The sequence below is a fragment of the Macrotis lagotis genome, chromosome 4 (assembly GCF_037893015.1).
Source record: "Macrotis lagotis isolate mMagLag1 chromosome 4, bilby.v1.9.chrom.fasta, whole genome shotgun sequence".
Lineage (NCBI taxonomy): Eukaryota > Metazoa > Chordata > Mammalia > Peramelemorphia > Peramelidae > Macrotis > Macrotis lagotis.
This window is the reverse complement of record NC_133661.1, coordinates 47,870,995-47,896,934: the sequence shown is the minus strand read 5'-3', so window position 1 is coordinate 47,896,934 and position 25,940 is coordinate 47,870,995. Positions and strand designations below refer to the sequence as shown.

At 44.6% G+C, this 25,940-nt stretch overlaps 1 protein-coding gene across 1 annotated transcript in view; it reads right to left on the bottom strand.

Annotated features, from left to right (window-relative positions):
- The window catches only part of LOXL1 (lysyl oxidase like 1), a 70,332-nt gene extending 45,490 nt beyond the window's left edge, over positions 1–24,842 (bottom strand). The window contains exon 1 of the mRNA XM_074232683.1: positions 23,389–24,842. Within this exon, the coding sequence (XP_074088784.1) occupies positions 23,389–24,610 (1,222 nt within the window). The 5' untranslated portion in view covers positions 24,611–24,842. The remainder of the gene's footprint in view (positions 1–23,388) is intronic.
- Positions 24,843–25,940: the final 1,098 nt, after the last annotated feature.

Genomic DNA, 25,940 nt, shown 5'->3' with positions numbered 1-25,940 from the left:
TGAGTAGTGAACAGGATGCTGAAGGAGAGATGAAACCCATATCTGAAAACAACGAAGGTCCAAGTTCTTGATTTGATCAAAGGTGAACTAGGTTTGGAAGTCCCTGCTTTTTCAAACTTGGTGACAGAGATTTAGTCTTAAAAATCAAACATCTGGGGGGCAGCTAGGTGGTGCAGTGGATTAAAACACCGGCCCTGGAGTCAGGAGTACATGAGTTCAAATGTGACCTCAGACACTTAATAATTACCTAGCTGGAGGGCGGCTAGGTGGCGTAGTGGGGGGGGGGGGCGGCTAGGTGGCGTCGTGGATAAAGCACCCGCCTTGGAGTCAGGAGTACTTGGGTTCAAATCCGGTCTCAGACACTTAATAATTACCTAGCTGTGTGGCCTTGGGCAAGTCACTTAACCCCGTTTGCCTTGCAAAAACCTAAAAAAAAAGTTAAAACACATACAAGAGTTGTTGCTAAAGAGATCTGATCAGATTTGGAAGCTTGGTGGATGTTGAAGGACAAACAAGATGCTTTAGGAGAGATGAGACCCCAGATCTGAAAACAAAGAAAGTCAAAGTTCTTGGTTTGATCAGAGTGGAGCTAGGTCTGGAAGCCCCTGTCTTTTCAGTTTGTGTGACACAGAGACACAGCACCAAAACAATAGGTCAGATTAATGATGGAGAAGTCTTTAACTAGAGTGGTAAAGGGAGGTTTAAAATCCAAAGCAGATACAAGAGATGTTGCTAAGGAGATCATATCAGACTTGGCAGCTTGGTGGATCATGAGGGGTGAGCAGGATGCCTATGGAGGGATGAGACCCCCATATCTGAAACCAAAGAAGGTCACAATTTTTTTGTTTGATCAAAGTGGAGGGAGATCTAGAAGCCACTGTATTTTCAGTTTTGGTGACATAGAAGGATTTAGTCTTAAAACCAAACATCTGGAAGCCTCTGCACTTTCAGCCTTGGTGACATAAAGAGATCTAGTTTTAAAAAGCAAAAAACAAAAATCCTGCCACCACCAAGAAAACAACAACAGTTCAGACTAAAGATGAAATTGCAAAAAAGCAAGCAACAATCAAAACAATAAAAGATCAGACTAAAGACGGAGAAGCCTTGTACCAGGTCAGTAAAGGGAGGGTTAAAAGCCTAGGCAGATCAAGAACTATTGCTAAGGAGATCTGCTCAGACTTGGCAGCTTGGTGGGTGAGGAGTAAACAGGATGCTTAAGGAGAGACGAGACCCCCATAATCAAAAGCAAAGGATGACAAAGTTCTTGATTTGATCAAAAGGGAGCTAGGTCTGTAAGTCCCTGCTTTTTTCAGTATTGATGATATAGAGAGATTTAGTCTTAAATAACCAACATCTGGAAGTCCCTGCACTTTCAGTCTTGGTGACAAGGATAGAGCTAGTTTTAAAAGGCAAACAACAAAATTCCCACCATCACCCTAACCCCCCAAAAAACCAACAGGTCAGATTCAAGATGGAGAAGCAAAAAGAAAACTACAAAAATACTACCACCAAAACAACAACAGGTCAGATTAAAGATGGAGAAGCCTTGAACTGGAGTGGTAAAGGGAGGATTAAAAATCAAAGCACATACAAGAGGTGTTGCTAAGGAGATCTGATTGGACTTGGCAGCTTAGTGGATGTTGAGGGGTGAATAGGATGGCTAAGGAGAGATGAGCCCCCTTATCTGAAAACAAAGAAAGTCAACATTCTTGCTTTGATCAGTTTGATCAGGTCTGGAAGCCCCTGAATTTTCAGTCTTGGTGACAGAGAGAGACCTGGTCTTAAAAAAGCAAAATATAAAAATACCACCACAAACACCAAAATAGCAACAGGTCATATTCAAGATGGAGAAGCAAAAAGAAAACTACAAAAATTCCACCATCACCACCAAAACAACAATAGATTAAAGATGGAGGTCAGACTAAAGATGGGGAAGCCTTGAACTAGAGTGTTAAAGGGAGGTTCAAAAGCCAAAGCAGATCAAGAGACATTGTTAAGGAGATCTGATCAGATTTGGGAGTTTGGTGGATGTTGAGGGACAAATAAGATGCTTTAGAAGATCTGAGACCACATATTTGAAAACAATGAAGGTAAAATTTTGGGGTTTCATCAGAGTGGGGCTAGGTCTGGAAGCCGCTGCATTTTCAGTCTTGGTGACATAGAAGGATCTAGTCTTAAAAACCAAACATCTGGAAGCCCCTGCACTTTCAGCCTTGGTGACATAGAGAGACCTAGTTTTAAAAAGCAAAAAAACAAAAATCCTGCCAACACCATGAAAACAACAGTTCAGACTAAAGAAGGGGTTGCAAAATGCAAACAACACAAATACTACCATCACAATCAAAACAATAAAAGGTCAGATTAATGATGGAGAAGCCTTGTACCAGGTTGGTAAAGGGAGGTTTAAAAGCCTAAGCAAATCAAGAACTGTTGCTAAGGAGATTCGATCAGACTTGGCAGCTTGGTGGTTGTTGAGAAGTAAACAGGATGTTTAAGGAGAGATGAGATGCCATAACTGAAAATAAAGAAGGACAAAGTTCTTGATTTGATCAAAGGGGAGCTAGGTCTGGAAGTCCCTGCTTTTTCAGTCTTGATGACATAGAGAGATTTAATCTTAAAAAAAACCCCAAACATCTGGAAGCCCCTGTACTTTCAGTTTGGGTAACACAGTATAATCTAGTCTTAAAAAGCAAAGAACAAAAGTCCTACCATCACCCCGCAAAGAACAGCAGATCAGATTAAAGATGGAGAATCATCAAAAACAAACAACAAAAATACTACCACCACCACCAAAACCACAACAGGTCAGATTAAAGATGGAGAAGCCTTGGAGAGGTAAAGGGAAGATGAAAAGCCGAAGCAGATACAAGAATCGTTGCTAAGGAGATCTGATCAGGCTTGGTAACTTGCTGGATATTTGGGGGTGAATAGGATGGCTAAGGAGAGATGAGACTCCAGACCTGAAAATGAACAAGATCAAAGTTCTTGGTTTGATTACAGGGGAGCTAGGTCTGGAAGCCCCTGCATTTTCAGTCTTGGTGACAGAGAGAGAGAGAGACCTAGTCTTAAAAAGCAAAAAATAAAAATGCTACCACAAACACCAAAACAGCAACAGGTCAGATTCAAGATGGAGAAGCAAAAAGCAAACTATAAAAATTCCACCAGCAGCAGCAAAACAATAACACATTAAAGATGTAGGTCAGACTAAAGATGGAGAAGCTTTGAACTAGAGTGTTAAAGGGAGGTTCAAAAACCAAGGCAGATCAAGAGATTTTGCTATGGAGATCTGATCAGACTTGGCATCATGATGGATTTTGAAGGAAGAACAGAATGCTTTAGGAGAGATGTGACCCCATATCTGAAAACAATGAAGGTAAAATTTTGGGGTTTGATCAGAGTGGAGCTAGATCTGGAAGCCCCTGTATTTTAAGTCTTGGTGACATAGAGAGACCTAGTCTTAAAAAGCAGACACCTGGAAGCCCCTGTACTTTAAATCATCATGACAGAGAGACATTTAGTCTTAAAGAGCAAACTACAAAAATCCTACCTCAAAACAACAAAAAGTCTAACTTAAAGATGGAGAAGCAAAAAGCAAACAACAAACATCCCACCAGCACCATCAAAACAAGTCACATTAAAGATGGAGAAGCCTTGAACTAGAGAGGTAAAGGGAGGAATAAAAGTCGAAGCAGATACAAGAGTAGTTGCCATGGAAATCTGATCAGACTTGGCAGCTTGGTGGATGTTGCCGAGTGAATAGGATGGCTAAGGAGAGATGAGACCCCATATCTGAAAACAAAGAAGGTCAAAGTTCTCAGTTTTTGATCTGAGTGGTCCTAGGTCTAGAAGCCCCTGCATTTTCAGTCTTGGTGACATAGAGAAATCTTGTCTTAAAAAGCAAAAAATAAAAATACCACCAGAAACACCAAAACAGCAACAGGTCAGATTTAAACTTCAAAACAGGTCAGAAGCAAACGTCAAAAATTCCACTACCACCAACAAAAGAACAACTACAACAAAAATACTACCAGCACCACCAAAACAACAATAGGTCAGGCTAAAGATGGAGAAGCAAAAAGCAAACAACAAACATTCCATCACCACCACCAAAACAGCAAGAGATTAAAGGTGGAAGTCAGACTAAAGATGGAGAAGCCTTGAATTAGACTGGTAAAGGGAGGTTCAAAAGCCAAAACAGATCAAAAGATGTTGCTAAGGAGATCTGATCGGATTTGGCAGGTTGATGGATACTGAGGGACAAACAGGATGTTTTAGGAGATTTGAGACCCCATATCTGAAAACAATGAAGGTAAAATTTCTTGGTTTGATCAGAGTGGAGCTAGGTCTGGAAGCCCCTGTATTTTTAGTCTTGGTGACAGAGGGAGAGAGAGATCTACTCTTAAAAAGCAAACAACAGAGGGCAGCTAGGTGGTGCAGTGGATAGAGCACCAGCTCTGGAGTTAGGAGTACCTGAGTTCAAATCGGGCCTCAGACAATAATTACTTAGCTGTGTGGTCTTGGGCAAGCTACTTAACCCCATTGCCTTGCAAAAATTAAAAGCAAACCTAAAGCAAACAACAAAAATTCCACCAGCACCACCAAAACAACAGGTCAGATTAAAGATGGAGAAGCCTTGAACTACAGTGGTAAAGGGAGGTTTAAAAGCCAAAGCAGATACAGGAGATGTTGCTAAGGAAATCTGATCAGAATTGTCAGCTTGGTGGATATTGAGGGATGACCAGGATGCCTAAGGAGAGATGAGACCCCATATCTGAAAACAAAGAAGGTCAAAGTTCTCGGTTTTGATCTGAGCCGTGCTAGGTCTAGAAGCCACTGCATTTTCAGTTTTGGTGACACAGAGAGATCTAGTCTTAAAAAGCAAACATCTGCAAGCTCCTGTACTTTCAGCCTTTGTTACATAGAGTAACCTAGTCTTAAAAAGCAAAAAAACAAAAATCCTGCCAGCAGCACCAAAACAACAACAGGTCAGATTCAAGATAAAGAACCAAAAAGCAAACAACAAAAATCCCAGTAGCACCACCAAAAGAACAACAGGTAAGACTAAAGATGGGCTTGCAAAAAAAAACACAAATTAAAAAATACGACCACCATAACAAGTCAGACTAAAGAGGGAGAAGCCTTGAAACAGGTTGGTAAAGGGACTTTTAAAAGCCGAAGCACAGCAAGAGCTGTTGCTAAGGAGATCTGAACAGAATGGTAGCTTGGTGGTTGTTGAGGAGTGAACACATTGCTTAAGGAGAGATGAGACCCCATAACTGAAAACAAAGAAGGTAAAAATTCTTGATTTGATCAAAAGGGAGCTAGGTCTGGTAGTTCCTGCTTTTTCAGTCTTGGGGACATAGAGATTTAGTCTAAAAAAAACAAAAATCTGGAAACCCCTACCTACACTTTCAGTTTTGGTGACATAAAGAAACCTAGTCTTAAAAAGCAAAGAACAAAATTCCCACCATCACCCCCCAAAATCAACAGGTCAGATTAAAGATGGAGAAGCGGTGAACTAGGGTGATGAAGGGAGGATTAAAAGCCGAAGCAGATAGAAGACATGTTGCTAAGGAGATCTGATCAGGTTTGGCAGTTTAGTGGAGATTGAGGGACAAACAGGATGCCTTAGGAGATCTGAGACCCCCATACCTGAAAACAATGAAGGTAAAATTTTCTTGGTTTGATTTGAATGAAGCTAGGACTGAAAGCCCCTTGTAAAAATTTTCAGTCTTGGTGACATAGAGAGATCTAGTCTTAAAAAAACAGACATCTGGAAGCCCCAGGACTTTCAGTCTTGGTGAAGTAGCGAGACCTGGTCCTAAAAACTGGTATCTGGAAGCCCCTGCACTTTCAATCTTGGTGACATAGAGAGACCTAGTCTTAAAAAGCAAACAGCAAAATTCCTACCAACCTCAAAACAACAACAGGTCAAACTAAAGATGGAGAGGCACACAGCAAAGAACGAAAAACCCACCACCACCACCAAAACAATAGGTCAGACTAAAGATGGAAAAACTAAAAGCAAACAACAAAAAATCCCACTAGCATCACCAAAACAAGTCAGATTAAAGATGGAGTAGCCTTGAACTAGAGTGATAAAGGGAGGATTAAAAGCTGACACAGATGCAAGAGTTGTTGCCACAGAGAACTGATCAGACTGGGCAGCTTGGTGGATGTTGTGGGGTGAACAGGATGGCTAAGGAGACTTGAAACCCCATATCTGAAAACAAAGATGGTCAAAGTTCTTGGTTTGATCTGAATGGAGCTAGGCCTGGAAACCCCTGCATTTTCAATCTTGGTGACAGAGAGAGCCCTTGTTTTAAAAAGAAAAACAAAAATGCCACCAGAAACATCAAAACAGCAACAGGCCAGATTTAAGATGGAGAAGGCAAAGCAAACTACAAAAATCCCACTATCACAAAACTGTTAACAATAGGTCAGACTAAAGATAAAGAAGCAAAAAGCAAACAACAAATATCCCATCACCACTCTGAAAATAACAGATTAAAGATGGAGAAGTCTTGAACTAAAGTCACAAAGGGAGATTTAAAAGCCAAAACAGATCAATAGATATTGCTAAGGAAATCTGATCAGATTTGGCAGCTTGGTGGATGTTGAGGGGAGAACAGGATGCTTTAGGTGATATGAGATCCGTATCTTAAAACAATGTAGGCGGAATTTCTTGGTTTGATCAGGGTGGAGCTAGGTCTGGAAGCCCCTGTATTTTCAGTCTTGGTGACATAGAGAGACCTAATCTTAAAAAGCAAACAACCAAAGTCCTACCACCAACATCAAAGCACCAACAGGTCAAATTAAAGATGGAGAAGCAAAAAGCAAACAACAAAAATCCCACAAGCACCACCAAAACAACGGCAGGTTAGATTAAAGATGGAGACGCCAAATGCAAGCAACAAAAATCCCACCGCCACAATCAAAACAATAACAGGTCAGAATAAAGATGGAGAAGCCTTGGACAAGGGTGGTAAGGGGGGGGTTAAAAGCTGAAGTGGAGCAAGACCTGTTGCTAAGGAGATCTGATCAGACTTGGCAGCTTGGTGGCTTTAGAGGGGTGAAGAGGGTGCTTAAGTCGAGATGAGACCCCATAACTGAAAACAAAGAAGATCAAAATTCTCGATTTGATCAAAGGGGGAGCTAGGTCTGGGAGCCCCTGCACTTTCAGTCTTGGTGACATAGAGACTTAGTCTTAAAAAGCAAACAACAAAAATCCCACCCCCACACTCAAAACAATAGCAGGTTAGACTAAAGATGGAGAAGCCTTGAAACAGGTTGGTAAAGGAAGGTTTAAAAGCCGAAGCACAGCAAGAGCTGTTGCTAAGGAGATCTGATCAGACTTGCCAGCTTGGTGGTTGCTGAGGAGTGAACAGGATGCTTAAGGAGAGATGAGATCCCATAATTGAAAACAAAGAAGTACAGAGTCCTCGATCTGATCCTAGGAGAACTAGGTCCGGTAGTCCCTGCACTTTTGGTGACATAGAGAGACCTAGTCCTAAAAAGCAAAAAGCAAAAAAACACCAAAATCCCTCCATCACCCCCCAAAAAACAACAGGTCAGTCTAAAGATGGAGAAGCAAAAAACAAAGAACCACCATCCCACCACCACCACCAAAACAACAGGTCACATTAAAGATGGAAAAACAAAAATCAAGCAACAAAAACCCCACCACATAGCCAAAACAACAACAGGTCAGACTAAATAAAGTTGGAGAAGCCTTGAACTACAGTGATAACGGGAGGAATAAATGCTGAAGCAAATGCAAGGGATCTGATCACACTTGGCAGCTTTGGTGGATGTTGAGGGGTGAACAAGAGAAGGAACTCCAAGGTTTCAAGCCTGGGTGCTGGGAAAATGGCAGCCAAGAAATATTTAGGACTGTCTTCAGTATATAATCGGTAAATGTTTCAGTCACTAATGTGCAGAGAAGAAAGTTTACACTTTAATAAAAGGTACCGTGTAGCCTGTTAAATATCATCTATCAAAATGGGGAATCTCAACTGATTGAAGAGTAAGGTAAATGAAGTTCCTGTCATGTCTTTGCTCTATCTTTAGACACAGGTCCCATCATTCCTTCCCTACTGCAATAATGGGCCAGGCCAGTTTTCCCTCAGATGAGAGATAGTGCCAGTTGGGTGACACAGTAGAAAAAGTATGAGATTTGCAGTCGGAAAGGAGTTTGAACCCAGATAGTTTACTAGCTGTGTTACCTGAGCAAATCATTTAATCCCTCTAACCTCAGTTTCTTCATCTGTAAAAATGGGGATAATAGCTTCTATCACTCAGAATTGTTATGAGGATCAAATAAGATAACATATGTAAAAGACTTTGTAAACCTTAAAAACACACAGTGGCTATTATTATTAATATTACTTGAGGATCATTGGTCACAAGGGGATGAGAATTCAGAGATGAAGGCTAGCTGAAACCATTTCTACAAAAACCACCCAAAGTCCTGAAAGTTATTCAGCTCAATCAAAAAGCATTCATTTAGTGCAATTTCTTCTTCCTCCTCCTCCTTCTCCCCTTCCTTCTTTTTTGTCTTCTCTTTCTCTCTTCTTTTCTCTTTCTCCTCCTCTTCCTCAGATTTTGGAGGGACAGAGCAAAGGATGGAATTAATCCCAAGGGACCTGCCTAGTAAATATAAATATGCTGTATTCACTTCTTCCTTGATTCTAAAAAGAAGTATTTGGGTTCAGATCATCTTGTGTAACTTTAGTGGTAAAGACCTATTTGATGGCTCATGAATTGTATTCCCAATCAAGAAAGAGGGAAAAAACCAGTCCTAAGTGAGTATCTATTTTTTTCCAATCTATTCATATGAACATGGACCTGGGTGAAAAAAATCTTCCTCACTACCTCCTTTCCATACTCTGTTACTATTGTTTAATCATTTTTCAGTCCTGTCCAACTATTCGAGTTGGGGTTTTCTTGGCAGAGATACTGGAGTAGTTTGCCATTTCCTTCTCCAGCTCATTTTACACATGAGGAAACTAAGGCAAACAGAATTAAGTGATTTTCCCAGGGTCACACAGCTAGTGAGTATCTGAGGCCATATTTGAACTCATGATAATGGGGCTTCCTGATTTCTGGCCCATCTCTCTGTGCACTATAAGCCACTTAGCTACTCGACCATCTTGCAAAAAAAAATGACCTCTTGGCTGTTTCTCCAATATGGTGTTCCATCCCCAACCCCTTGGTACAAGGGCAGTTAGATGGCACAGTGGATGGAGCACTGGCCTTGGAGTCAGGAGGATGGGAATACAAATCTGGCCTCAGACACTTGATACTCACTAGCTGGGTGAACTTGGGCAAGTCACTTAACTTGTCTCAAAATCAGAGCTATCTCCATTCATTTTGATTCATATCTGGTTATTGAACCCAGATGGCTCTGGAGGAGCAAGTAAGGCTGGTAACTTAGCACTGCAGCCCCTCGCTCAAATTCATTTCACATGCTTGTCATGACATCATCTCTCTGATGCCATGGTCTTTTTCAAGAATGAAGGACAAATATCATCATCATCACCTTGGAACAGGTTTTACCCTCTGCCTGGAGTATACTCTTTTCCCACCTCTGCCTCAGAATTCCTAACATCCTTCCAAAAATCATATGAAGTCCTATGTCCTGAGGCCCTCTATGATGCTTATCTCCCCAGCAAAAACAAAGTTAGCTTATATTTAATTTCTAAATTACTCATTCGTGAACCTGTTGTTTCTTCTCATAGGATCTAAGTTTTCTGAGGGTAAGGATAATTGAATTTCCATCTTTTTAACCACAGTGTTTAGCAAGGTGTCTAACAGAAAGTAGGTAGCAAGGTGGTTCAATCAATCCATTGATGAATATGGAATCAGGAAGACCTGAGTTCAAATCCAGATTTAAACATTTGATCTTGGGTGATTCACTTAACCTCAGTTTGTCTTAATCTACTAGAGAAGGAAATGGCAAACCACCTCTGTATCTTTATCAAGAAAACCCCATGGATGGTGTGGTCTACATAGTTATGAAGGGTTAGATTCCGATGAATAATTCATCAACTAAATAATTATTTGTTGATTGGTTGATTTGTAAAGATAGTGTATCCTCTGGTAGAGTTAGTTCCCCTGGGAAAGGGACTGGTTTTTTTTTTTTTTTTTTTGTCTGCACATATCCCTAGTGGCTAGGAGAGGGTCTAGGACATAGTAGGTCTCAAATAAATGCTTGCTGATTGGCTGACTGGCTTCATGGTCTGGCTGGTGGAGACAGGCCAAGAAAGGAAGGAGAGACTGGGAGGAATGAGGGTGGAGGCAGGGTCCGATGGGGAGAAGGGAGGAACTTTAGCCAACAGTCTTGGCCAGCTTCCCTGTCCTCTACTGGGATGAGAAGTGGTCGGGTTTCTTGTTTCCTTCCTGCCTCCCTTTATCCTTTTCCCTCCAAAGGCCTTTCCAGACAGCCGAGGGCGCATTCAGCACTGGCAGGCTCAGTAACTGGAAGCAGGTGTGGGTAGTTGGCACCCACCCTCTCAGGATGAGGCTTTGGAACCTGGATGTCTGTCCCTCTCTCCTCCCCTTGCCCGCCACTCCCAGAGGATTTTCCTACCCATTCTTGGCTCAGGTAGAACCACAAAGTATGTCTATGAAGTACTAGGGAACATAGAGATTTGGTCAGAAGGGAGAGTTCTAGGGAGGAAAGACAGCCAAAGACCAGAGCTCATGTCACCCAGGGCCATATGGTGAGTGAACACCAAAAGGAGAGAAGACCTGGGGGGGGGGGGGGGGGAGAGACCAAACTGCCCCAGATGTTCATTAGTCCAAGGAAACTTAGAACCTGGGAAGAGACTTAGCCCAAGTTGGAATGATCACCAGTAAGCAGCCGCCTCCTGGACAATATTCCAGGCCTCTTTGGTCTCTGGCACACGCTTTGTGGGACTGGGGGAGGAAGTGCTGAGCCAGCGAGTGGTCAGACTGAAGAGGCAAATTCAAAAGCAGATTGAGGAAGGCTGAGGCTTCAAAGAGCCTCGCTCTCAGGGACTGGCGGAGAAAGGGAGTTGGGGGGTTGGATGTTTGAACCTGTCCCAGGCTGCAAAGGGCTCTCACTGTTTCCAAGCTTTAACAAAATATCAGGAATCACATTCCTCTAGGAAAGGTCCTGGTTGCAATAAAGGTTCTAGATGGGGGGGGGGTGAAGACCAGGGGTTATCACATCTCATCTCACTTTACACATTAAGAAACTAAACAATAATAACAGCAATAATTTATATATTGTTATTACTAACTCAATAATAATGATGATGATGGTGATGGTGATGGTGATGGTGGTGATGGTGATGGTGGTGATGGTGATGGTGATGGTGATGGTGATGGTGATGATGGTGATGGTGATGGTGATGGTGATGGTGATGGTGATGGTGATGGTGATGATGATAACAGCATGACGTGGTACTTTATGGTTTGCAAAGCTCTTGCCAGTACCTCATTTGAAGCCTATGAGTTAAGTGTTATTATTATCTTCATTTTCCTTATGAGAAAATTGAGGCTAATGCTTACCCAAGGTCATACAGCCAAGTAAGTGTCTGAGGTAGGTTTTGAACTTGCCTATTTGTCTACAGGAACAATCTTGTTGCACTTAACCACATTAGATGACTTGTCCAGAGCTCCACAGCTAGGTCTATAAACAGGACTTGAACTCAGATCTTCCTGAGATCAGGTTCTTCACTCTGTCCATTGTACCATACTACTTATTTGGAATAGACATCATAATGCTTAGATTCTGTCATTTTAGAGATGAATGTCCTTGCCAATCTATTCCACTTTGGAACATCTGTTTTTTTCCCTCTTTTAATACAAGGAAGGTGAAAAGATTTCCTCTGTTTTTTCTAGCTGCAACATTCTGTGACTTAGAGGTTATTAGAGAAGGATTAATCTAGTACGGGGATCACCAAACTATGACAGCTTCGGTCTGTGAGCTAATAATGTTTTCTGCATTTTAAAATGAAATTTTGTTGAATTTTAAAATGTGAAGAAATATTCTTATCTGAAGGAATTTAAAAACTGGTAGCACTGGAGTTTAGTTTGCCGAATAAGATTTTCTAGGCTAACAGCCACCATCTCCAAGCCATTTGAGTTCCATTTTAAAGATGGCAATGTAAAGGCCCAGAGAATTGCTTGGTGACATCCCAGGGGTCAATTATCATGTCACAATCACCTGGTTCTGTATAGTTTCTAGATGTTTGCCATCCTTTTCTGTCTTCCTCACTGGCCTAGCACAGGGCTGATCACATAACTGACATCAGTAGAGACCTAGGGATGGAGTGGCCTTCTGTATTACCATGAGGATAAGGAGGAGGAGGTTACATCTGGAAAGAAGGGACTGTATATGAAAGAGGCTATGGAGAGTAAATCTATAGGACCTGAACTCATTGGATAAGGGAAGGGGAAAGAGGTATCAAAGAAAAATGGGGAAGTGAAGAAGACTCTGACGCTTCAAACTGGGGTGAATAGAAAAATGGGTATGCCCTTGAGAGAAGTAGGGAATTCAGAAAAAAGGCAAGTTTTTTTCAGGGCTAGGGTGAATAATGGATTCTCTTTTGGACTTATCTGATTATGAGTTGCCTTTGGGATATCTGGGTAGATGTATTTAGTTAGTTGCTGATGGTGTGGAGACTATACCATATCATCTCAGGATAAGAGCTGGATATGTAATTTAAAGAGTCATCTGCTTAGGAGATGTTGCCATCTTTAAGACATTTATTAGATATATGACCGTATGGGGCAGCTAGGTGGTCCAGTGGATAAAGCACCGGCCCTGAAGTCAGGAGGATCTGAATTCAAATTCGGTCTCAGAGACATAATTACCTAGCTGTGTGACCTTGGGCAAGTCATTTAACCCCACTGCCTCAAAAAAACAACAACAAAAAAAGATATATGAACATAGGCAAAGGAGAAGAGAAAAGAGCCCAAGACTGAGCCTTCAGTTACATTCACACAAAAGAGGCAGAGCAGTGATCCACCAGCAAAGGGGGCTGAGAAGAAATGATCATACAGGGAACCAGGACACTGCAGTATCACAAAAACCAAAGAAGATGGAGTGGTCAATGATGCCAAAGAAAGAGGGGTCAAGGAGGATGAGGACTGATCAAAATGCCACCAGACTGAGGGGTCAGGAGAGCGCTGGCAAGCTTAGAAGGTAGAGATGAAAACCACATTATAAGAACTATTTAATATAGTTTTAATAAAAGGTGGAAGGTGGAGACAAGCATACTGACAGCATTTGATGATTAAAGGGAAGACAGAAGGTACAGTTGAGGGAATGGCAGAGCCAAATGGAAGAGTTTTAAGAAGGAAGAGATCTGGGAATGTCAGTGAACAACAGATAATGAATTAGTGGATAGATTATGGAATGGAAGGAGAGAAGGAGTTAGTCAAAGGGATGAGTTATGTGGGATTGGAATCAAGAGCTCAGGTAGAGAGTTTGACATTGCCAAGAAGAATGATCACCCCTTCATCTGACTATGCACATATAAACAAATGTACTCTGAGCCTAGAGCCAAAGAGAGGAGAATGGGACAAGAGCTGAAGAGCTTTCAGCTAAAGAAGTGAGGAGAAAAGGGAGCTGCTGACAGATGGCTTCAATTTTCTCCATAAAGTATGAAGTGAGGTCCTTTGCCTTAGCAAAGGGAGGGGGAGGGGTGGTATAAAAGCAGCCACATGAACATAAAAGAGGCAGTTTTGAACATACTTTTATGGGAACTTTGGTAGAAAAAGAGTAAAGGGATCATCCAAAAAGACCCTGATTTGGAAAAACTTGGTTTTGGACATTTATCAGCTGTGGGATCCTGAGCAAGTCACCTAAGTTCTTTGTTAAGATGTAGGTAGTCCCCCCCCCCAAAAAAAAGATGTAGACAGTCACAAGAGTTGGTACAAGGAAAGTTTTCAACACTGATCAAAATTATCTGTATTTACACGCAACCGATTTTCTAGGCTTGGCACAAGAAGATACAAAGGTAGATAAAACCTTGCCCTTCAGAGTATTACAATGTAGTTATTAGTGGTAGTGGTAGAAGGAGTGGTAGTGGTAGTAGTAGTTATAGTAGTGGTGGTGGTGATGGTAGTAATAGTAGTAGTAGTGGTGGTGGTGACAGTAGTAGTATTAGTGATAGTGGTGTGTGGTGGTAGTATTAATGGTGGTAGGAGTTGGAAGAGGAGGAGGAGGAGAGTAAGTATTGCTTCATTTTGCCTTTGTGTTTTCAATGTCCAGCAAGGTTTCTTGGAAAAATGGTGCTTAATATATTCTTGGTAAAGTTGAATTTGAACCCAGGTTATGGAAAGGGAAGTATTATGAGATAAAACTGGAAAGCTAGGTTGAAATCTGTGAAGAGCCTTGAAGGGCAGAATCAGCATTGTTAGTTGATCGATAGATAAATAATCAGTAGATAATTCATTAATAAGAATAGTAACACTTAAAAGTAGGTAATGAATGATGATAATCCTTTTAGTAATATGGCACTTTTAACTTTTCAAAACATTTCCCTATTCATTATCTCCCTTGATCCAAAGATTCAGTGAAGTTGGTAGAGTAGTAAATGTTATTTTGGTGTTCCACATGGAGAAACTGAGAACCCCCAAAATTAAATGAATTGAAGATTAAATGAATTTGAAGTTCTGTTACCTAGTGGCTGGACAGGGTGCTGACCTTCCGAGCCAAGACCTTGACATTATGCACCAGGGCCTCTTCGTTCTTGGTCATCTCAATTGGACTAATGGACTCATAATGGACTAATACTGGACTAATAATGACAACTAAGATTTGTTTCAGTTTTTACAAATTGCTTCCTTTGTGAGATAGGCAGAAAAAAATATTATCTCCATTTTACAGAAGAGGAAACAGAGGTTCTGAGGGTTAACTTTGAATTAACATTCAGTCACTCACTAAGCATTTACTAAGTGCTTACTAGTTGTAAGGCTAAGAGCTGAGGACACAGAAAAAGGCAAAAACGGAGTCTTCCTCCTTTAAGGATTCCCCATGCTAACTGGGGAGACATGTACATAAGACATGTACAAGGTAAATGCAGAGTAATCTCAGAGGAAAGGTGCTAGGGGTGAGGGGTTGTGTGGGGGGGGGGGGAGGGATTAGAAAGGTCTCTGCAATCTGGATCTCATTGAGTCTGGCATGTGCTTTGAAAGGAGGTGCCCTCTGATCTTTCTTGGGAGGGAGTAGGGTATAGAAAAAAGATTCTTATTTCTGGAGTAAGAGGATATGGGTTTGGATTCCTCTTCTGATATTTATTATCTGGGTGACCTTAGGCAAATTGCAGCCTCCCCGGGCCTCAGTTTCCTCATCATTCAAATGAAAGGTTTGACTAGATGGTCCTAAGGATCTTTCCTGCTATAGGTGTGGGATGCTAGGATGCTTAGTGAAGCAACTCCACTCCTGGATGATGGAGGGGGGCCTAGGTATTCTGGGATTTGTCCCCCTCTCAGTCCCCTCATTTTCAGAGTGAACCTTTGTCTGCAGAGAATAGTTCTGGAGAAACAGCTTAAGCCCCACACCGCCCACGCTGAGCTGAGCAATCCCTCTGGGAGACCAAGACAAAAATGCTGGGCTGAACAGTTGCTAGGTGACTCAAGCACATAGAGGGAAAATAAATCTAATCAGAGACATGTGGAGGTAGGAGGCATGGGGAAATGGCCCCCACCAGCAGGCGGGCTCAGGAATGGACATCCAGCCTGGTGCCTTGGTCCTTCCACAATAAAGCTGTGGGCTCTGGGGAGGGGCAAGGGGTCCTATGGAAAATTGGCTATGTGGGGGTGGGAGGGAAGGAATGGGCAGCATGGTGGGGATTAGCCCTTCCCACCTTTGCTGATATTTGGGGCTTGAGAACTCCCAGGTGCAGTTTCCAGGATAGAAGGAAATGGTGGGAGGGATGAGGTTTTTAAGAGCTCTAATATTCCAAGCCTGTATAAACAAGGAGGCATAGGATTTTTCGTTTATTTCTTTTCTTTTGTTTTGTTTTTAATAAAATACCTTAATCTTTCAGTTTCAGAAAGGTGAGTTCTGACCCTGCCTTTGTCTGGGTAAGCTGCCTTCCCTTTCTGCAGCTAAGATTCTCCTTCATTAAATGGACAAGGGTGTCATTAATGCAGAAAGTGAGAATGGGAGACAAAGTTCCGGAGATCTTTCTTTGTCCTGGATTTGCCACCAACTCACTCAATGACCTGGGTCAAATCACTTAAGGTCTCAGTTTCTTTCTCCATTAAACTGGACTAATCTCTAAGGGTCCTTTCAGCTCTAAGAAGCTGTGGTTCTATGAAATGTTGAGGATCTTTGTGATGCTCTGAGCCATAGAGGTAGCTATACAAATTCTCTGTATGATCAAGATGGCCAGACAAGGGCTCCTTCTTGCTGGGGGTTGAGGCTATCAGTAATGAAATCTTTACAGAAGAGAGACAATAAAGCAGAACCCCACTTATCATACTCCTAATGATGGAGAGATCAGGTCAGTCTACCAAAGGTACCATATTTGCTGGTCTGGAGAACCCAGCGGTCAGTTTGGTGATTTAAAAGGCTTTTTTTTTATCTCTGCTTTTTCATTCATTCCCTTCATACATTCACATATTCAGATTTTTCCTGAGTACTATATCTAAGAGGATATGGAAGGAAAAAGAGAAAGCAAAGACACAGTCCTTCCCCAAAGAGCAAGATCTCTAACACATATCACAGTTTGAGATTAGGATCCAATAAATGGTATGGCAACAAAGAGGTGAGATAGTTAGGGAAGAAATTTAGACTTTATTCAGTAGGCAGCAAGGAGCCTGTGAAGACCTGTGCTAAAACTCTGCTATAACTCTTCATTTGGGGGAAGGGCAAATGGGTGTATGCAAGAGTATATTTTCTTCTGACAAAATCCAAAAGAGAAACTCCTATCCTGAAATCATGGTACCTTGTTAATTACATCATGTCCACTGTCATTGATTCCTTGAACCTTGAACAGCCACAAAGCCAATATTGGCTCTGTATTCGAGTCATAAATCCCTAACCCCCAAATTGGTTGCCTTTTATCTACTGACAAGTTCTAGAGAACTAAAGGGGCTTTATTAAGATTTATTTATGAAGGAAAAATTAATTCACATAATATATAAAATGTCCAAAGGATCTAGAGTATATAAAAGTATCCTGAACAACAAACCTTGCTTTAATGTTACTTATCTAATCTACTGTTGCCTTCTAAAAGGTGTGGCGCCATCTTGGAGAAGAGAAAATCATATCCCTCTGCTTCCAGAACTCTTGACTGATTCTGCCTCTATCCTGCTTCTGGTCCCCAGCCTTTAGGAGATTGGGTTGTTGAGCCTCGGTACTGTCTGCTTATTCCCATAAGAGTCCTATCATCCACCTGCCTGAATCACACACCTCTCCCTCACTCTAAAGGGATGGAGACCCAAGATCATTATGTTCCTACAAGAATAGAGCTGCATCTTAGTAAGACTACTTGTGATGTACTGCTTGGATAACAAAGGGGATTCTAGGAGTTTGGGGTATAAACTGGATAGCTTAGTGGAGAGAGATCTGGTCCTGGAGTCAAGATGCCATTCAAATGAAATTCAAATGCAGACACTGAGTAGCTGTGTGACCCTGGGCAAGCCACTTAACCTTTGCCTGCCTCAGTTTCTTCATCTGTAAGATGAGGATTTTTTTTAAAAAAGGGTTGCTATAAGAATAAAATGATATATTGCTAAAGCTCTCTTGGAACTTAGGAGGTCCTTAATAAATACTTATTAGCCCCTTCTTCCTCCTTCCCCCCTTCCTTATATGTGTCAATAGTCTAATTACTTTCTTTCTCTAAGTCTCAGTTTCTTCATCTTTTTTGAGAAGAATGATAATGGCATCTTTGGGCCAAAGATTATGCAGGCGAAAAGTCTTTAATTGGTTTCTGTTAAAATACTTTTTTTTTTTTTGCTCCATGAGTTATAATGATGAAGCCTTTCTTCTCTATCTACACTGGATCTACTTCCTAGATGACAAGTAGTCCAGAAGTAAAGGAAATACATCAGTAGGAATTTAGAGAGAGTGAGGAGTGAGTCACAGTCACATAAAGACAAAGAGAAATGGAATGAAGATGAGAGTGAGACAGAGAAATGAAAAGAAAGGAGAAAAGGCAGTGGCGCATCCTATGAAACTGAAACAGGTGTGAATGAGTCCGTGTTGGGTAGAGTAGGGAGTAATGTTCATAAATTTTAATTGGGGGAACTGGTAATACATACATATACATATCCACACATGTGTTTGTACTGCTCAGCTTAGCCGCTTTATTCTGGCTAGAAAGAAATGAGATTCTGAAAAAACACATTTCTGTCCAGAATTGCTGCATAAAACTCAGACTGTATGTGTGTTTGTGTGTGTGTGTGTGTGTGTGTCTGTGTGTGTCTGTGTATGTTAGGAGGAAAGGGAGGTGGTGTCTGCTCTTCAGTATAAACTCAAGACCTGGTATGCCCTTACCAGGGCTGGAAATTTCCATCATCCATCTCTGGGAGTGGGGTGGGAGTGAGGAAGGAGCAGGTAGCAGAGAAAGCATAGTATTGGCTGTTCCCTCTCATATCTCCCTCTTCGGCTCCACTAAATAAAATGTCGGATTCTATGAGGTCCTACTTTCTATGACCCAGGCAGTATCCCTGACTGCAGAGAGAAGGGAAGCTATGTAGGGAGGAGGGAAGGGGAGAAAGACAGTTGAGAAGTCTACAAAATTGGGAACTGTTCTTTAGCTCCTCACACCCTAAGGATCATCCAATGCAACCTTGGTCTGCTTAGATTTTGCATCTTTTAGCTTGCATTTGTTTAGTACTTTTACATGGGTCCTCTGGCTTGATTCAAGAACTTTACAAAATAGAGTTGATGAACTTCTCCATTTTACAAATGAAGGAACTAAAGATAAGATAAACTTATGGACTCATAGCTTTTAAGCAGCAGAATTGCAATTTGGTTAGGCAGCTAGGTGGCAAAGTGGATAGAGACCTGGTTCTGCAGTCAGGAGGAGATGAGTTTAAATCCTGTCTCAGATACTAAGTAGCTGTGTGACCCTGGACAAGTCAATTAATCTTCCCTAGCTCCTATTTCCTTCTCTGTAAAATGGGGGAAATAATAACTGCCTCACAGGGTTGTTGAAAGATCAAATGAGACAAAATGTTAAACATTTTGCAACTCTAAAGTTTTTCCAGCTACTTTTATTACTTCTATTTGTTTGTAGGTTGACTTACTGTAGAAAAACTTAATAAATAGGTAAGACTTGCTTTTTTAAAAACCCATAGAGACATACTAATACTTATTGGTATAGGATTCTAAATTCATCCATCCATTCTAGAAATTAGTTTGGAATTGTGTAAAAAAAAATGTGGTTAGAATTGCCATTCCCTTTGACCCAGAGATCTCACTATAAGGCATCTATACCGAGGAAGTCACTAACAAAAAAGAATGGCCCTGTGTCCACCAAAATATTTATAGCAGCACCTCTTGTAATAGCAAAAACCAAACAAACAAAAAGTATCTGGAAACAAAGTAGATCCCCCCCTCAACTGGAACATGATAAAACAGGCAGTTGTACATGAATATAATGAAACATTACTTCATAGTAAGAAATGATGAATATGGAAAAGCATGGAAGTGTCCTATGAACTAATGCTAAATGAAGTCAGCAGAACCAGGAAAACATGATGGGCATTTGCAAGAACACAAATTTTTTTTTTTCAAAGGGATTGAACGTGAATGATCATGCTCAAGAACCAGGAGAACGTTGTACATAGAAACAGCAGCAATGTATGATGATCGATTTATAATAGACCTGGTTCTTCTCAGCAATGCAGTTAGCAAAGAAAATTCTAAATGTCTCATGGTGGAAATTCCTCTCCACAGCCAGAGAAAGAATTTTTAAATTTTTTCTTTCTTTCTTGTGGTTTTCCCCTTTTGCTGATTCTTGACCAATCTGGAAATACTGGGTAACATCACTGCACATGTATAACCTATATCAGATTTCTTGCTATCTTAAGGAGTGGGGAAGGAAGGGTGAGAAGAGAATTTTACACTTTTTTCTTTTTTTCAAGGCAATGGGGTTAAAGTGACTTGCCCAAGGTCACACAGCTAGTAAGTATCAAGTATCTGAGGTCAACTGTGAACTCAGTCCTCCTAACTCCACTGCCTATCCACTGTGCCACCTAACTGCCACCTCCCCCCAAGAGAATTTTACATAAATGAATGTTGAAAACAATCTTTTCATGTAATTGGAAATAAATAAATGAAAAGTGGAGGAAAAAGAAAAAAGGAAATTATCATGTTCAAGCTTGGTCCCAAAGAAGATATATGAGGAAGCATCACTCTCTTGATTTCTTTTCTATGCATACTGTGGGGCATGGCACATGGCATATAATGTCAGGTTTTTTTAGGTGTTTGGTTAGTTTTGCTGAAATTTTCCCCTTATTTTTTTTATTCTATATGATAAAGGATGGCTCTGGAAAGTGAAAAGGAGACTTTGAAATAAAGAATGGCTCTCTGGAAGGAGGGAGGGCTATCATGGAAAATACAGCTGATGAAAAACAAAAATTTCGATTAAAACTGGAAGAAAACCATATACAGGAGATTACTAATTGACCAAATGTAAGAACCAGTGGGGCAGGGAAGGAGAATTATGGACTTTACAAAGTAATTCTTCAGTTTACTGAAGGAGGCACCACATGACTCCTCTGTTAAGCTCTTTTCATGCATATGAAATGGCATATAATCTATAGTTTATAGGCAATTTTCAAGGGGTGCAAGTTGCCTTTTGCTGGGCAGAGTGAGGCGCAACTTTCAGTAGAGAGCAGGTGACCAATGATAATGACAGCACCTCTAGCCTACACAGTGAGCCCTGAAGTAGCTTGAGCTTCATAAACAGGGGAACAATGGCTGAGAACTCCATTAGAATGCAGCAGGAACTAGGGTGAATGGTTTGGTTAGTTAAAATTACATAGAAACAGGGATTTATGGGACAAATCCCTTAGAGATCTGCCCTCCAAGGGAGACCTTGAGGCTTATCAAGGTCTGCTGTTACCTAGGAAACCCATCAGCCTAGCTGTTTCCATGGCAACCGTATTCAATTGGATTGGATAAGTGGGTAGAGAAGAGGTTTGTGTACATTGGTTAAAGGCACTGACCAATTACCTTGAAAGACGTGGGGCTGCCAGAGGGGCTGAATAGGGATGGGCAGCTCCCACACCCCTAGGAACAATGGCCTAAGGTACAGTTCTCAAAAGGAGGAATGGGAGAGATTGGCAATGGAAGGGAGACCGATCAGACTTGGGGACTTATGTAACGGACTAGCTGCACATCTTGTTCCCAGTCTCCCAAAGACACAAACAAAACCTTCTCCCCTCTTGGAATCTATATTCCTTCAAGGCTCTGCTCAGGAGCCTCCATAAGCCCCTTTCTGATGTGCCTTTTGTTGATGTTTGCCAGTCGCAAAACAATTTCATCTATTATTTTGTATTTTCTTGAGCTCCCAATATTTAACAATGTCAGTTCCTCAAAAGCCAAGTGATATCTTGTTCTGTATTGAATACCCCCAGTCACTGCTAAAGCATCTGGTACAAAGAATCATTAGCGTTAGAAGGGACTGAATTACCCCCTTTTGACAGGTGAAGAAACTGAGGTACAGAGAAATATAATAGGAGCCTAATAAATGCTTACTGAATTAAGGCAATAAGCATGTTTTAAAAAGCTTCTCCCAACTCCCTATGTCTGCGTGGAAGCCAAGATGGCCTTGCACCTTTCCTCTTTTACCAAACTTTATTCTGGGGGGCGGGTGGAGACGGGACAGTAGGGGAGAGCCTTTAGAATAGGTTCAAAGCTTTAGAGATGGTTCTTGTCCTTCCTTATGGAAGAAGATCAAAACAATAACGCTATGTTAGAGACAAGTTAACAGTGTGTTCCACCGTGGCTAATCAGATCAATATGAGCGCTCAGAATGTTCCACCACAGGTCGGGCACAAATAGTCCATGTGAACACCTGGGGTGGGTCCTCTCAACATACACATGTCACGTTTCCTTTGAGCTCTTTCCATTCTGTCTTGTTCATAGAGCACAGCACCCTCTCTGATGAGAGCACGCCATGCTGGGCGGTCCTGTGCTAGTGCCTGCCATGCTGCCGAGGTAGAAGGGACCTCAGAGCCCAGCTAGTCTAAGGCCCTCATTTTGCAGATAAAGATCAAGGATATTAAATGGCAAGTCCCATGTTCCACAAGCAGCAAGCTTCAGGGACATTGCTTTTGCCACTCCCTTTCCCCTTTCCCTTCTATGGGCTTGAATTTGGTCAGGTAGTGAAATGTGGACACGAGGACACCATGGATTAAAAACGAGGAGGAGGAAGGGATTGGGGGAAAGAGAGAGATAGGCCAAGGAGGGAGGAGTTCATAAGGGTACTGGAAGGAGAATCAAATAGACTAGAGTGAGAACTACTCATTATATGAGACTTTTCCCAATCCCCCCCAGCTTCTGCCTTTGCCCCTCAAAATTTAGATGTGGATATGTTCATGAGTGTATGTACTATAGGTGTCTCTGGTGTATATACTATATAGTAAATATATGATAGTATCTATATGGGTCTATACTATATACACAAGCACTGCATATGTTCTATATGTGAAATAGATGGCTATTTGTGCCCCATCGGTGGTAGAGCACTCTGAGCTCTCACTGGTCTGATCGGCCCCAGGCCCGACAGGCTGTAATTTATCTCAAACACAGTGATGTCTGTCATTTTGGTCTTCCTGGATAAGGGAGGACAAGAAGCAAGTGTATGTTATATTGAAGATGGTATCTCCATGTGTGTACTAGAGAAACACACTCTCTACAAATATCTTAGTGTGCCTATAAATGATCATTGTGGGAGGGATAGTAGAATTCTTGTTTCTATATGTAAACTGTATATACATATATAATTTTCTGTCTGTTTGCCTATTGTCTCCCCAAGTGGAAGGAATGGAAGGTTCTCGAGAGTAGAAACTGTTTCAGGTTTGCCTGTTTCCCCAGCTCCCACCAGTGCCTGGCATACAACAGGTACTGCATAAATGAGGATCTGAGTAGGACTGGCAAATAAGAACCTAGATTTAGGTGGCACTAGAGAGAGAGATGGGGCATTTGATGCCTATGAAGTTGGTACGGAGAGCGATCTCCCCATTTCACAGATGAGGAAACTAAAAGCGCATGGCCTCGGCTCAAGTATCTCTGCCTACTCAGCAATGAGGGTCCTTATCTGGAGGCGGTTTTCCTGCCTTCGGGTCTGGTGCTCTTGGCTCTGGGGCGCACACACGCTCCTTAAATGGCTCACCGGGTCCATTTCTTTCTGAGCCTGGATCCCTGGGGCGGTCGCCGGTACTCACCTCGTCCATTCTGGTTGGGCCTATACACACTGCCCACGCTGACCCGGCCTTGCTGGGCTCCCTGTCTGTCTCCATTTAACGGGGGAGCTTCGGAGCTCCTGATGGGCAGGTAGGGTTCTGGCCTCGGGGCACTGCCATAGGGTTCCAGGACCCGGAATGGCGGCTGAGGCTCCACGACTCGGGGTGGTAGGTAAGTTTCCGGGGGCACATTGGCATAGGGGGACTGCCAGCCCAGGCGGGGATCGGTCACGTAGCCCGGGCCCAAGCCTGGGGAGGAGCCCCCGGTCACCGGCGGGGTCTCGGGGCCGGCCTGGCCCGGGACCGAGTTGTACGTGTCCTGGTACGCCTGCTCAAAGTTCGAGGTGCCCTCGTGGTAGAGACTGTGGGAGTAGCGCCTGTCCAGCCCGTCGGAAGGCTGCGGCTGCGGCTGCGGCTGCGGCTGGGGCGCCGGCACCAGGGGCACCTCCTGGGCCGGGTAGAAGCCCTGCGGCGGGTAGGAGCCCTGCTCCTCCCCGTACTCCTCGTACCTCAGCCGGGGCTGGAAGGGGTAGAGGACCCCGGCCGAGGCCACGGCCGCGGCGCCGCCGCCGGTGCTCCGGTAATAGACGTAGCTCTCATCGTAGGCCCTGGGGGCCTGCTCGTACGTCTCGTACGGACCCACGAAGGGGGGCTGGGGGTAGGGGTACTGCGCCGGGTAAGATGGCTGCCGGTAGGTGGTCTGGGCGAAGGCCGAGGCCGAGGCCGAGCCCGAGGCGGTGGAGACGGCCGAGGAGGCGGAGCTGGCCTGGCGTTGCCGGGAGACGGCCGTGCGGGCCCTGGCCAGCCCGGAGCTGTCCCCGACGGCCACTTCCCTCCAGTTCTCCGGCACCTGGCCGAAGCCGAAGGGGTGGCGGGCCTGCCCCCGGACGGTGTCCGAGCCGGCCCTGGCGGGCAGCGCGGGCGCCTGGCGGCGGGTGGGCCGGCCCGGGCCCCGGCGCTGGGCCCCGGCCAGCAGCACCCGGGCGCTGCCGTCGGCGAGCGCGGAGCCGGGGGGCAGGTACTCGGCGCCCGAGTTCAGGAGGCTGTACAGCCGCCCGTTGTTCTCCCACTGGATCATCTGCCTCCAGGGCCCGGCGTCGGGCTGCCGCGGGGCCGGCGGCGGCGGCGGCTGCTGCTGCCCGCGGCTCGCGAGGAAGAGCCCGCAGCCCAGGAGGACCCCGAGCAGCCAGCAGCCGCGGGCCATGGTGTCTGCGCCGCCGTCTGGGCTCCCTTCTCCCGGGCTTGGGGCGGCTCCGGCCGAGTCCGGGGGCCGGACGTGGCTGTCCCTCCCTTCCCTGGGGCGCTGCGGGCGGCTGCTCTGCTCCCCGCGCTTCTAGCGCTGCCCATCCCGGGCCGGTCCCGAGCGGGAGGGCGCCCCGGACAGCAGCATGGCGAGGCCGGGGCGGGGGGCGAGCCGAGAGCGCGGGGCGGCCGGGGTGGGGGGGGGGGGGGCTGGGGCCGGGCAGGGCAGTGCGCAGCGCCGCCGGCCTGGGAGTCCCTCCCTGCGAGGGCTGGCCCCAAGGACGGGACCACCGGCGGGAGGGGCTTTACACGGCTCCCGTGCGGGGCTGGGGGCGGGGGGGCCCTGGCCGCCTCCCTCCTCCCGCCTCCCCCTCTCTCCCGCCCGCCCCCCTCTCTCCCGGGGGCCGGGGCCAGCCGGGCTGGCTCGCTCCCACTCGGAGTGAATAAGCAACAAACTGGGGAAAGTTTGCAAGTTTCAGAGCGGGCTGCCCCGTTTGGGGGCTCCACCGCTGGGCCCTACTGCCCGTCGGGTTTCAGCTATGCGCCCGCCGGCCGAGCCGGGGGGCCGCCTTTCCTCTCGGAAGAGGAGAGGAGGCTGGGGGACAAGGGAGGGAGCCTGGGTGGCGCGCCCCCCCCCCGAGCCCCGGGGCCCTGCCCCGGCACCCTTGGGGGCCCGGGCCGGGCCGACAGGCCTCATTGTCACCCCAGAGGGGACCCTACCCAGGACTCTACGGGTAAAAGAGCCTTGGGTCTAAAACGCATGTGCGGTCCAGGGTCATCTTGGTACAAAGGAGGAAACTGAGGCCCCGAGAGCGGACGGCACTTGCTGAGAGTTGCGCACAAGTGGCCGGGTTGAAGGATTCCATGAGCTACGTCCCTGACTCCACTTTCCAGGACTGTCCCTTCTTAGGCCTTATTCGGCCTCAGGGGCCGGGGGATCTTGATTAGCGGGGTTGGTTGGACACATCACCAGGGTTCAAGGAAGAAGACCTGCCCTGGAAGCCCGGCTTGGGCTCGGACGGGGAACCTTGGGAAACTCCCGTATCTCAGTTTCCTTCTTTGTACACCGAAGGGATCGGACTGGCTGGCCGAGCTCGGACTGCCTCCCAGTTCTACTGGCTCCGACCCCCCGGCCAGCATTCGCTTCGGGGCTGGCCCCCAAGCCAGCTGGGCCCTAGGATGCCTGCCTCCTGACTCGCCTTCCCCACCCTGTCTGGCCCCACCCAGTGATTTCAGCAGTAAATAAGAAAACAGAAGTTCCCAGCTGGAGGGGCCCTCCCAGGTCACGTGGC